The sequence below is a fragment of the Quercus robur genome, chromosome 2, assembly GCF_932294415.1.
Source record: "Quercus robur chromosome 2, dhQueRobu3.1, whole genome shotgun sequence".
NCBI lineage: Eukaryota > Viridiplantae > Streptophyta > Magnoliopsida > Fagales > Fagaceae > Quercus > Quercus robur.
In genome coordinates, this window is record NC_065535.1 from 76,933,378 (window position 1) to 76,945,608 (window position 12,231).

General features: G+C 33.3%; 1 protein-coding gene across 1 annotated transcript; it reads right to left on the reverse strand.

The window, feature by feature from the left end:
* Nucleotides 1-2,884: 2,884 nt before the first annotated feature.
* Nucleotides 2,885-8,162, reverse strand: LOC126715100 (V-type proton ATPase subunit d2). The gene is made up of 10 exons (XM_050415539.1): nt 7,815-8,162; nt 5,890-6,010; nt 5,531-5,638; nt 5,344-5,446; nt 4,724-4,804; nt 4,534-4,619; nt 4,356-4,415; nt 4,227-4,275; nt 3,504-3,638; nt 2,885-3,292 (listed from the first exon to the last, which is right to left on the reverse strand). Exons 1-10 carry the CDS (start codon nt 7,993-7,995, stop codon nt 3,161-3,163), a joined length of 1,056 nt encoding a protein of 351 aa, XP_050271496.1. The 5' UTR covers nt 7,996-8,162; the 3' UTR covers nt 2,885-3,160.
* Nucleotides 8,163-12,231: the final 4,069 nt, after the last annotated feature.

The window sequence follows — 12,231 nt, forward strand, 5'->3', positions numbered from 1 at the left end:
GTGAGTAGGTGATTGATGTGTTTGTTTCTATAAATATTGTGTGAATATTTAAGGCGCGAAAATTCACGCGGGTACGAGTTTTGTTTTTTTGAGTTGACAAACGAGTTAAGGCCGTACAACCAGTTCAAATTTGATTAATTTTCATTTTTCAATTACCTCCTACTTTTCAGTTTTCTCTATTTAAAAAATCAAATATATTTATATATATTTATATATATATATATAATTAAATATATTTATATATATATATATATATATATATATCATGTGTTGAGACAAGTTGAGAATTCAATTAGAAAGGATCATTTTATTTCAAACATGGATTGAGCTTGAATTTTTTCAAAAGCTTAATTCATTATTCGTTTTTCAAATAAGTTTAAGTTTACTTACGAGGCACTCGATTTAATTATTCTTTTCTCATATATATAATCAACAATATAATTAAATTTTGTTACTCTTTACATATGTATGCTGATAATTACTAAAAAATAAATTATATTATTTGAGTTATAATTAAATATAATAGTTTTTGTTTCTAAGCTTATCAATTTTTTAGTTACCAACCTTATATTATTAAATATTATACATAATTTTTATCACAGGATGGATTATTTATATTTTATAGCATTAATGAATTACAAATAATAATTTGATAGCCTGTAAATTTATTCACAAATAGACTCAATCCAATATAAAAATTTAATTGTCTTGTTTATTATGTATGGGAAAAGAATAATTTAAGTATGAAGTATATTTTCATACATGTGTACTTATAAATATATAATATTATATATACTTAAATTCAACCTCATACTCACAAGCTTGTTCACAAATACGTTGTTATATTTGACTCTTTTTGTTGAGGCTAAATTTGGGCTCGAGGTTGACTCATTTGTTAAACAAATGAAACAAGTTTTTTCTTACGCTCTGTTTGTTTCGTTGGAAAACCTTCTATAAAGATAGTTTTCCACATTTTCCAGTGTTTGGTAGCACAAAAAAAGCTGGTCAACGGAAAACTATTTTTAGTCAATGAAAAATCTTAATAAAAATAAGGCTTGTTTTCTATAGGTTGTTTTCCAAAAAAAAAAATTGGAAAACAATCTCTCTCTCATGGTACACTCTTTCTCTCTTTCCTTTTCTTTTTCTTTCCTCACACCCTCATTGTCACTAACTCTGGTCTCCCTTCTTCCATAGATCTCTCTCTCTCTCTCTCTCTCTCTCTCTCTCCATGTTTCTCTTCCCCTTTATAACATAGTTCTCTGATTAGATTTTTCTTTTTCCCCTCATTACTATGTAATTATTTCATTCCTCTCTACCAACTTGCAAAGAAAAACATATTTGCAGTGGTAATTATTTCATTATTCTTTACCAAAATCTCAATTCTTTACTTTGAATTTCAAACTTGATTTGATTTTTTTCTCTAAGAAATTTTTGGTTTGATGGATTGCAGGTAGTTCTTTTTTGCACATAAAAGTGCTAAAAAAATATAAAAAATAAAAAATAAGAAGAAAGAATGAGTGAAGTAAAAGACAATTTAAACATAGTGCCTATACGGCTCTAAATTGCTTTTACATAGGATAATATTTACAGTAAATTAATAATATTGTTATATAATAAATGATAATTGTTCAAGGAAATTGTATTTGTTGGTAGATATATTATGTAGATACTATGCAGTGATAATATATTATGTAGATACATTATATAAATACATAATTTCGGGTAATATTAAAGACGTGGTTGACTATAGTAGACAGTTAGTGTACCAGTAAAAATAATAGACAATTAAAAGTTATTATTATTTGTACTTATTAAAGATGTATTCCTATGTAAATTTTATGTATATACACAAATGGTTGATATATATATATATATATATATATATGAATGTATGTATGGACGTTACAGTCTATATATACAAACAAAATGAGTGGTAGAGATCATGAAAATTTGACAATTAATTTTGATTGTATCTATTGTCAAAATTTTAAAGATGAGTTGGTTTACATAATACACATGTTTTAAATTACACAAGAAATATAAAAAATAAAAATAAAAATTTGCATACCAAACACTAGAAAACATTCTTTAGCTCATTTTCAAGGTTGTTACCAAACACTGAAAAATGATATAGTTTTCTAGAAAATGCTCTTTGGAAAATGAACTATTTTCCAGAAAATGTTTATACTGAAACAAACAGAGCGTTAAGTTAAGCTTGAGTTGTTCATAAATAGATTGGTTCATTTACCCTCTCACTTACTAATGAAGTTATGGATTTCTCTTTGCTTTTTTCCCATGAAAATTAGGAAATATAAAAGGATTATGCTATGGATATTACATCAACAAAATGTTGTTAATATTCACCAATTATATTCATTATCATGGTAGTTATCTTGTATAATAAAATTTATATAATCTCTAACTTCTACCAAAATAAAAGATAATACCCAAATTTCACACTTTAAGAACAAAATTTGTTTGTTTAAAAAATAAAGATACAAACTTCAAATGATTGACTTAATGGTTCCCAAGACCTTATTATGTTCATGAGATACCAAGATCGAAACTTCTTGCCCCATCTTGAGGTCATTACCAAGAGATTCCTCATTGTAATAACTTAGGGTGTGTATTATAGGAAATGTGAGACAGTAAAAGTAAAAGTAGAACTACATACACCCAAATAAATAGTCTAGATACACTCCTTGGTTAAAAAAATAAAAATAAATAAAAATAGAAGACCATTTATTAGACAAAACCTAGGTACAATTCTTTACTTTGATAATTGCTTTTAAGTGGGGGAAAAATCATTTATGCTTTATTGGGACAATTAAATGATGTAATTAGTTAAAAGTAAAATTCTAATAAATTCAATGAAAAGCCATAATTTTATGTAACCACCAACCTATTATTTTTATTATAATGATAAATAATATAAAAAAATCCGATTTCTCCTCACATCCAAAATATATTTGACCAATTTGATACAATGACTTTCCCTCTACATAACAAATACAAAAGCTATTATTTTCAACACACAATCTCGAAAACGGTGCAGGAGGCTTCTCTCTGCTACTCATTGGAGGATGACACGGGGAGGAGATTTACAGAAGATTATGCTTAAACAAATCACAAATAGTTATTTCTAGATGTTGAAATTCGACTAAAATATGAAGACAACACTGTCATGGACTCGGGATTTCTGGTTCTGAGCTACACATTCAGAAATCCACATCAGGTTCCTTATCTCCTGCTCCCTCAACCTCATGTACGCAAAGAAAACAGCATAATGGAACTGCAGATCAGAAAGGAGGACAATATAACATCGTGAGTAAATGAGCTATGGCTATGAATAGTCGATGAAAATTTGAAGACAGCAGGAGTTTGTAACAACAAAGGAACGTAGATATATAGTCAGGAATGCTTATCTTCTAAATCCCATAATTAACTACTGCTAATGGAATAAGTAATGGGGACAAGGCCTGCTCAATTACTGAGACACAAACCTGTTGTTCAAATGCTAAGCAAAGCCTTTTCACCTCCTCTTCATAGAATGCCTTGTCTAGCATCTGGCTTTCTCCATAGGACATTTTAGCGAAGATAGACTGATAAGGAGGATATTTTTCCATAACACCACGGACCTACAATGACAGCCAAACAGAGGACTAAGGTCACAAACTCTGTTACAATTAAGAATCTGAAGCACAAATGAGTACAGGACCGCAAAAAATATGCAATCATGTCTCCAGGTTTAGAAGAAATCCTGCCAAATACAGAACAAGACAACTAAGCGAAAGCTCAAAGCTACTGAACATTTAATCTTTCCCAAAAAAAAGTGGAGTCCGATTCCAAGGGAAATGACAGACACAAAAGCTCACAAGCATTCCCGAGCATCACATAGGTATCTTCTTAGAAGATACCAAAACTCAAGAAACCAGAAGACCAGAGATAAGCATTAACACGGTAATGGATTATGATAATCATTCTAGACACAAAAAGGCTAAACTTCCCTATTGACCAACTTAAAGATCTTTTGCTACTAATACCACAACCTAACTACCCAGAAGGAAATAAATCTTGCATGTCTGTTATCATTTAATTATTAGGCAGATCTCCATCAACAAAAAAAGGGCCCCCAACATTTTCTAAATCCAATACTAAAACTCATTTCCAAATCTCCTGAATGAGACTCATAGCACACCTACTCCAAGGGCTAAGAAAATACATACCTGGTCAATGTCTTCACAAACAGCAAGTTCCTCATGGCCATATGGGTAACTGTTGAACACAAGCAGCCAATGTCAGATCCAACTAATGTTCACTGTTAAAAGCATATCAAGATTGAGCAAAGAGCTTACAGTAAACCAAAGTTAGAGTACAACTTCCGACGATCATCTCGGGTAAGCTCAGTTCCAATGCTGCATGAAGTGAACCAAATCAATGCTTTAAAAAAGCACATGTAATTGAAAAATTGGAAAGATTCACATGAATAACAATAAAAAAACAAAGAAGAAAGCTTGTGAACGACAACAGCACCTATTTATGGTAATATTGACAGCTCTTCTGTCAGCCTCAAAGGAAAGGAGGTCAGACATGATCTCTGCTGTGGCACCCCCTAGTTTCTGTCCAGAATATCAGATTAAATTTCAAAGATATAGAATATGCTAAAAAAGTTTCCAAAATCTGTAATATTTTTTTTTACACATAATTATTAATCGAAGCTCACCTGGCAAAACCTGTAAAAATCCTCAAGGTATGCCTTGTAAAGAGTGTTCCTCATTATTTCAATGTTCATGTCATCCAAGTCCTACAGGATAGGGAATCAAAAGGGAATGTCATCAAGAGTTTTCTACCAGAATCACATGCAAAATAGCCAAACAAATTGATCATTCTATAATAGTGATGCTAACGCTTTTGCTGCCAAAACTAGCTCATTTACTAAGATTAATGAAATAAAGAGTAAAGACAATAAAAGGTTTTCTGAAATTCTTCCGAGAACTTAAAAAGATGTGACCTTCGTGTCTCCACGACAATGGCAATGGTTATCATCTCTAGTTCATTGCCATTGTATCACACACCCTTTCTTTAATCTCTCTCTTTTTCTTTTCTTTTTTCTTTCTTTTTTTAAGTAATATCACACCCTCCTTTAACTACTGCAATATCAAATGTGCATTCGACAGAATTAGGACTGTTTAAAGAAAATAAAATTAGTGATTAATTTAATAGACTGTGCAGCCCCACAAAGATGAAGATAGCCAATGTAAAAGAATGACCACAAAATGCCCATAGAAATATAAGAAAAAAAGAATGTAAGAGGTGAGTAAAGCAAGTTTTACTGGTCCACACCTCTGATGTAATACACTCCGAGAAGTATGGAGCAAGTGGTGTATCAACAAGAACCAGCCTATAAAGCTCCCGCATATTCTGAGCAACTGCCAAGGTAGCAATGCTGAGGAGAAAATATAAAATTAAGAAAATATTTTATAAGCTGTCAAAAAAACCAACACAAAGCAGTATTTAGCATTGAAATTACCTATCAAACATGCCCAATGGGTGGCATTTTTCCAATAGTTCATGAACATCTCTCTCATGCAAGGTTCCAGTAACAATCAGGACAACATTGTCTATCATGTGACCGTATCTGTAAGAAGCAGGAGATATAATATGAAATAAAATTTGAACAAGTACAATTTCTAATTCCTTTAGTAGTTGTAATCATAACAGGTTCAATTTCTCTTTTGTTAGTCATTGTTTAAAATAATAAGGTGGTGATTTCATAGTTTATCTCCAAACTGCTCAGAACAGTTTTCCCACAAGTAGTTGGATGGTCAATTAGTTTAAAAAAAAATTAAAAACAAAACTGATGTTATCAAGCTGATGAAGTCCACATACGTAATGTACTCTAAGAAGGTTGACAAGGGCTCTGTCGCTTGGCATAACATGTGCTTGTACTCATCAACCAATTTAAGAGTGCATTTCTCAACAATTGTAGTTGTATGCAATGGGGAAGGTTCTGCAATAAAGTTATGAAAATCAACAATTAGTGACTTTTAATCAAATAAAAAACACTTTTTTAAAAAATGTACAGCTTATGTATGTGCTTAAAAACAGAAAATCCAATTTATCCACTTGTAAAGAAAGCAGATAGATTTAACAGCAGACAACAGAAAATATAACATTCAAATTCATGGGAACAGACAAATGGGACCACCAGATCCAGCAGTTGAACGATCCAACAAACTCATCACCATTATCTGCACTATATCAAATTGATTCCTTTTTCTTTTTTTTTATCAGTCATTAATTTAATCTTATTCTGTTAAATGCTTTACTAGGCAAAGCATGACAATAAGTGTCAGAAATTTTTAATGAGTAACCATTTCATCTGTAAAGCACAAACCAGAAGTGTACAAATTACGTGCCAAAAAAAAAAAAAAACCAATTTTAATATCTAAAATTCAGTCTATCAATTAATTCTATAAAATCTGACAAAGCAGGAAACTTGGCAGTATGCTCCCACTGATGCAAAGTCCATAATAGTAGATACTTCATCTTTGCTACCAAAATCCCGTTCCCTATTATTCCCTCACAGCCTCAATCAATGATAACCTATTTTCCCCATTTCTAGACCTTGCAAGATAAGAAAGATACAACCAAGCCCCAGTACCTTTCATACTCAACATCCAAAATTCCACTTCCTACTGTACTCCAAAGTCATCCAATTTTATATAATTAATTTTGAACAGATAGCAAGCTTTCTAATTTCACAAATCATACACCAAATACACGAACAAAATAAACTACAAATTCACTTTCAAATAAGTATCCATAATCTTCTCTCTTGCATTAGTCAAACTATAGCCTCAATCATGTCTTGTCCAACTCTACCCATATCATCTTCTTCAAACTGCATCATATTTATACTGAATACAAACATTCGTTCCATAATTATCCAGAACATTCCACCAAAACCACGTCCCAATATCATTAAAACATGATCAGACACGCTCTTTAAGTGCTAGAATAATAGTTAAATGATAAAATTAACCACTTTCTATCAGCTACAACTTTTAGGGCTGGTGATATTTATCTTGGTATAGGACCAAGTAGCCCTAAGTATCCTAAGTTTGAACACCCCGTCTCCATTATACCTTCCATTTAAAATTTAAAATCCCATGTGCTAGGAATCAAGTGGACAAGTGCCAAGAGCCTTGTAGGTCAACTTACACCACCTGTTGTTTCTAACGAAAACGTCAAGGGTTCAAAATTCAGATCCCCCCTCCCCTAGTGTAACTATTGAATTTATCAACAAAAAAATGATTAAATTCACTCTTCCAATTGGCTTAAACTTTTGGAACAAGTGGTAATTTATCACAGTATCAGAGTAGGCGGTCCTAATTTTGAACCTTTGTCTCTAATCTTCACTTTACCTCTCATTTAAAAATTAAAATTCCACATGTTGGGTCTCAAGATAGTGCTAGAATTATAGTTAAATGATTAAACTCACCATTTCCTATCAAGTTAAGCTTTTGGGACATATTGTAATTAATCATTAACTAATCTAAGCCCAAAAAATCCCATCTTGATCTCTAATCATTAACTATCTAATGTTCATACCCTAATAAATCAACATCACTAACGCTAGAAAAATAAACAATAAGTGACTTTTTAAGTTCAACTAAGTGGTATTTTGCATTAATCAAACAATGACATGATATATAGCAATGCTAAATTCAAATCAGAGACATTAACAATCGAAAGCGTAATTTTCTCAAAAAAGAAAAAAGAAAAAGACCCAAATTGAAAGAAAAACGCACCGTTTTGGAGGTAAGGGCCGTACTCGGTGGCGGAGAGGTGCATCTTGATGTCGTCGAGGTTTTCGCACTGGCACAAGTTGTTGTAATCAGAGGCGGTGAGAAGCCCAGCTCTGTGTCCCCTCACGATCGCTTCCAAGTACCCTCCATCTACGTTGAACGTTAAGGCTTCGAATCCGTACATTTTCTCTTCTTCTTCTTCTTCTTCTTTCTCGGCGATCGATCAGAGAGAAAGAGATCTGAACGAGAGAAATGCGAAGTTTCTCTGAATGAGGAGGGGATTGTGTTTTTGTTTGGTTTTGGATTTTTGCTGTATTCAGAATATCAGATCGAGGACACGAGGAAGGAGAGTCGATATGGATTGCCAATGATGTGGTTGTGAAATTACTATATTGCCCTCCCGCTTTACGTTAATGACTGCCAAGTATTCTGAGGATGGGGACGAGTGGGTCGAACTTGGATTCTGTTGTTGAGATGGGCTGTACCATTGGGCTAGATTATAAAATTTGCAATTGGAGCCCCAAATGGAGAAGATTGGTGTGTTTTTTTTTTCTTTATTTTATTTTGGCAAAAATTCAAAACTGACCTTCTAACTTTCAAAAATTTTCATTTCAGTTCTCTAACTTTCAGTTTTGTCATTTCAATTCTTCAACTTTCAATTATTGTTAATTAGGTATTTTGTTAACTATCTGTTAATTGTCCCCATTAAATGACCAAAACAACACCGTTTTGGCTATTTTTTTTTAATTTTAATTTTCATAATTAAAAGAAATTGAAAAAACTGTTATTAAAAATTTTTAAAAAATAAACATTTAGGAGAACGATGTCGTTCCCCTAACCTGTTTATTAATTAACTTTAACATCACAAAATAATTACACTGCTCAACTTTGTTCAAAAATTAAATTGCCTTAATAGTTTGGCATCACAAAATAAAGGCGAACCAAAGGCATGAAATTTCAATTCTTATACATAACTAGTTTTGCCTTTTGACTTTAACCTCACAAACTAAATTCAATATTAGTCTACTTCCTTCAAAAATTAGATTGCCTTAATAGTTTGGCAATAACATCACAAAATAAAAGCCATGTTAAGAGTTTGGCATCACAAAATAAAAGCAAACCAAAAGCATGAAATTTCAACTCTTATTTATAACCTGGCTTGCCTTTTGACTTTAACATCACAAACTAAATTCAATATTAGTCTACTTCCTTCAAAAATTAGATTGCCTTAATAGTTTGGCAATGACATCACAAAATAAAAGTCATGTTAAGAGTTTGACATCACAAAATAAAAGCAAACCAAAGGCATAAAATTTCAACTCCCATACATAACCTACCTTACCTTTTGACTTTAACATCACAAAATAAATTCAATATTAGTCTACTTCCTTCAAAACCTAAATTGCCTTAATAATTTGGAAATAACATCACAAAATAATAGTCATGTGACAATGTTTGGCCAATTACATAATAAACTACATGCCTAAGTTCTGAAGTACTGTCGCTAGAATTAACCAAGTTCTACTGCTTTGTTGACTATTAAAATTTATGTAGCTTTGTTGACTACCATCAATTCCTGCTCTAAATCTCTTCGAGTTCCCCTTAATGTTGGCAGTCTAAATGTAAAAAGTACATAGACATTATAAGTTGATAACAAAAAGATGATATATATATATATATATCACACATACATTGTTTTATTGGCTGCTAAATGCATCGTCTACTTGCACTCTAAATCCCATGAAGTGCTCCTCAATGACAGCGGCTTCCTGCATGTGAAAAACTTTAGCAATGTGCAAAATTTGCTGCATTAAGGAAAGAATTTAAATGAATTCAAATACCATCTTTCTGCCACTACTCGTTGCCTTGCCTTTGCCATTGTCAGTTGCCGCCTTGCCTTTGCCCTTGGCTGTTGCTACTCCTGGTGGTCTTTAATTGCTCCTACAAGTCCTTTTGTTATGCTCCAATTGAGGATAATGTGCACATCTTAAACTTGTTTGATTCCTCTTCGTTCTGCAAGGGTTATAAACTTCATCTTTATCCTTTCTTTTTCTTTCAATCTTAGGCCTCCCTGGCTAAATTTTATGAATTGAAGGAAGTACTGCATCTCCATCTACGTCCGATCACAAATCAGGACCATTACATGACTAAATGAGATGCGAATATAAAACAATATATGTATCCTTCTTATAGAAGTCATGCACATAATCCTCAGCCCGTTCTTTCCTGAAAGTTATTACATGCACTACATGCTTACAAAGGATCCCAATCAAATCCCAACAGTTGCAAGCACATGAACGTTTCTCCACATCAACCACAAACTACTTCCCATATTGACCAATGGCTTTTCTCTTGCTTCCACGATCTTCAAATTAAAAGTCTCACAAATGTTATTTAACAGCATATCACACTTTGGATAATAGGGGAAAACATGTTTAGCCCACTATAACAGAGACCTACCCCTTAATTCATCACAAGCTTCCTTGCTTACTATTTCCATTTGCTTCATATAAATTTCAAATGCTACTGTTGCCAATGACTTAGCTGCCCCCCACATCAAGTCCTTTAACTCCTTTCCTTGATGGTTCTTCTTGAAGTTAGCAAACAAATGTCTCACACAGAATCCATTGTATGCATCTGGGACCACATCAGCTAAAGTAGGAAGCAAACATTTTTGTTGGTTTGAAATAAAGCACCATCCATGGTCTCTCATAGGCCTTATATCACCTACTAAATTCTCCAAAAACCATGTCCAAGTCTCCTTATCTTTTGCCTCAGCAACAGCATACGCAATTGGATGCATACCATCATTTCCATCTATACCCACAACTACTAGAAGTTGGCCAGCAACTACGCTCTTCAGATGACAAGTGTCTAAGATGATCAATGGTCTACAATAACGAACAAATCCCTTTTTACATGCAGCTACATAGACCCTCTTGAAATTATGGCCATGGACAGCAACTATGACTCTAGTTGTGGTACCTGGGTTAAATCTTCTCAACTCCGCACAGTAGCATCTTACCTTGGAGTATTACTCACAAAAGTCCCCTCCTACCATGTATTTAGCAATATCTCTAGCTCTATATACCTTTGACAAGGAAAACTCCATATTAACATTCCGCCCACTGCAGCTACCAAATATTTAGCTTGAAATTCAATATTAGTATGAAATTGACCAACATACTTTTCTATCACCCAATGTGAAGAAACCTACTTGCTATGGAAAGACCTACTGCATGTATGAGTATCATATAATGCACTAATCCAAAGTTTGCCTCTTTATCCTTATATGTAGACACCTTCCAAGGACAGCCTTCAACACATTTATACCTCATCCTAGACTTCTCATTTTTTGTCAACTTGATGCCATATCCATGCTTCAACTTGTAAGCTCGTGCAAACTCTTTGAACTGTTTGTTGTCCCTAAAGGACATCCCAAACACAAATTCAGGATCCTTTAAGTATTCAAGTTTGAATTTGTGAGAGTGCTTTTTCTGTAACACTCAGGCCTAAGGATCCCGGGCCGAATAGTTGTAGTTTGGTGGACCAGCTTTGATTCACCGCAGCTAAAGGGCTGTTTAAAAATCAAGTGGTGCACAGGACATACTTCCTACAATACACATAAACTAACAAACAGAGATATTTGTATTGAACAACAATCAAAACAACAAAGTAATGTAGAGAACAAAATAGTAAAAGCACAAAATAATGGTTAGAGATCCTCAAATCAGTAGAGAATATTTCATTGAATTTTCTTTATTATGATTACAGTACGCTCACTAAGACGTGATACAAGGTTCAAGTAAGCTCAAAAATTACAGTCTTAAATGGTTATTCTAATTTTTAAGACTTGCAAAGTTTGATTCTTTTTGAATTCAAGTATGTGCTATAGTGGCTTTCTCTAGGATATTGGGAAGTAATTTCACTAATTTTCTCTGAGTTTCTCTTCTCGACAGAATTTTCTCAATGATTCTCTCATCTCAAATTTCTTGCCCCTCTTCGCAATCCTTTCCCCCTTTTTATAGTGTTATTCTGGAGTCTCAGGGAAACTATTAATTCCCCTGTTTTACCCTCTGGGTACTAGAGTATGTGTTGTGCTCATCGCCCAGTAGGTTCAATTTCCCTGTTCTTCATTCTTTCCTTCCTTTTAGTTTTGTTTCTTTGAAAATCCATGGCTGACTACCTATTTCGGAATATGCTGAGGTCACTCTCTTCACGATCCAACTTTTGGCCATCCTTCTTCTTTATCTTTTTTCTCAAACGGGCGGAATCCCACTCTACCGGTTTGAAAGTCTTTCGCTGCTACTCCATTTTTTATACTTCTTCATTCTGGTTCCCCGAGGTGCTACCCACTTGCGTTATGAGAAGTCGCTGATTCTTCCCTCTTTTTCTTGCTGGGTCGTTTGGCGCTTGAGAA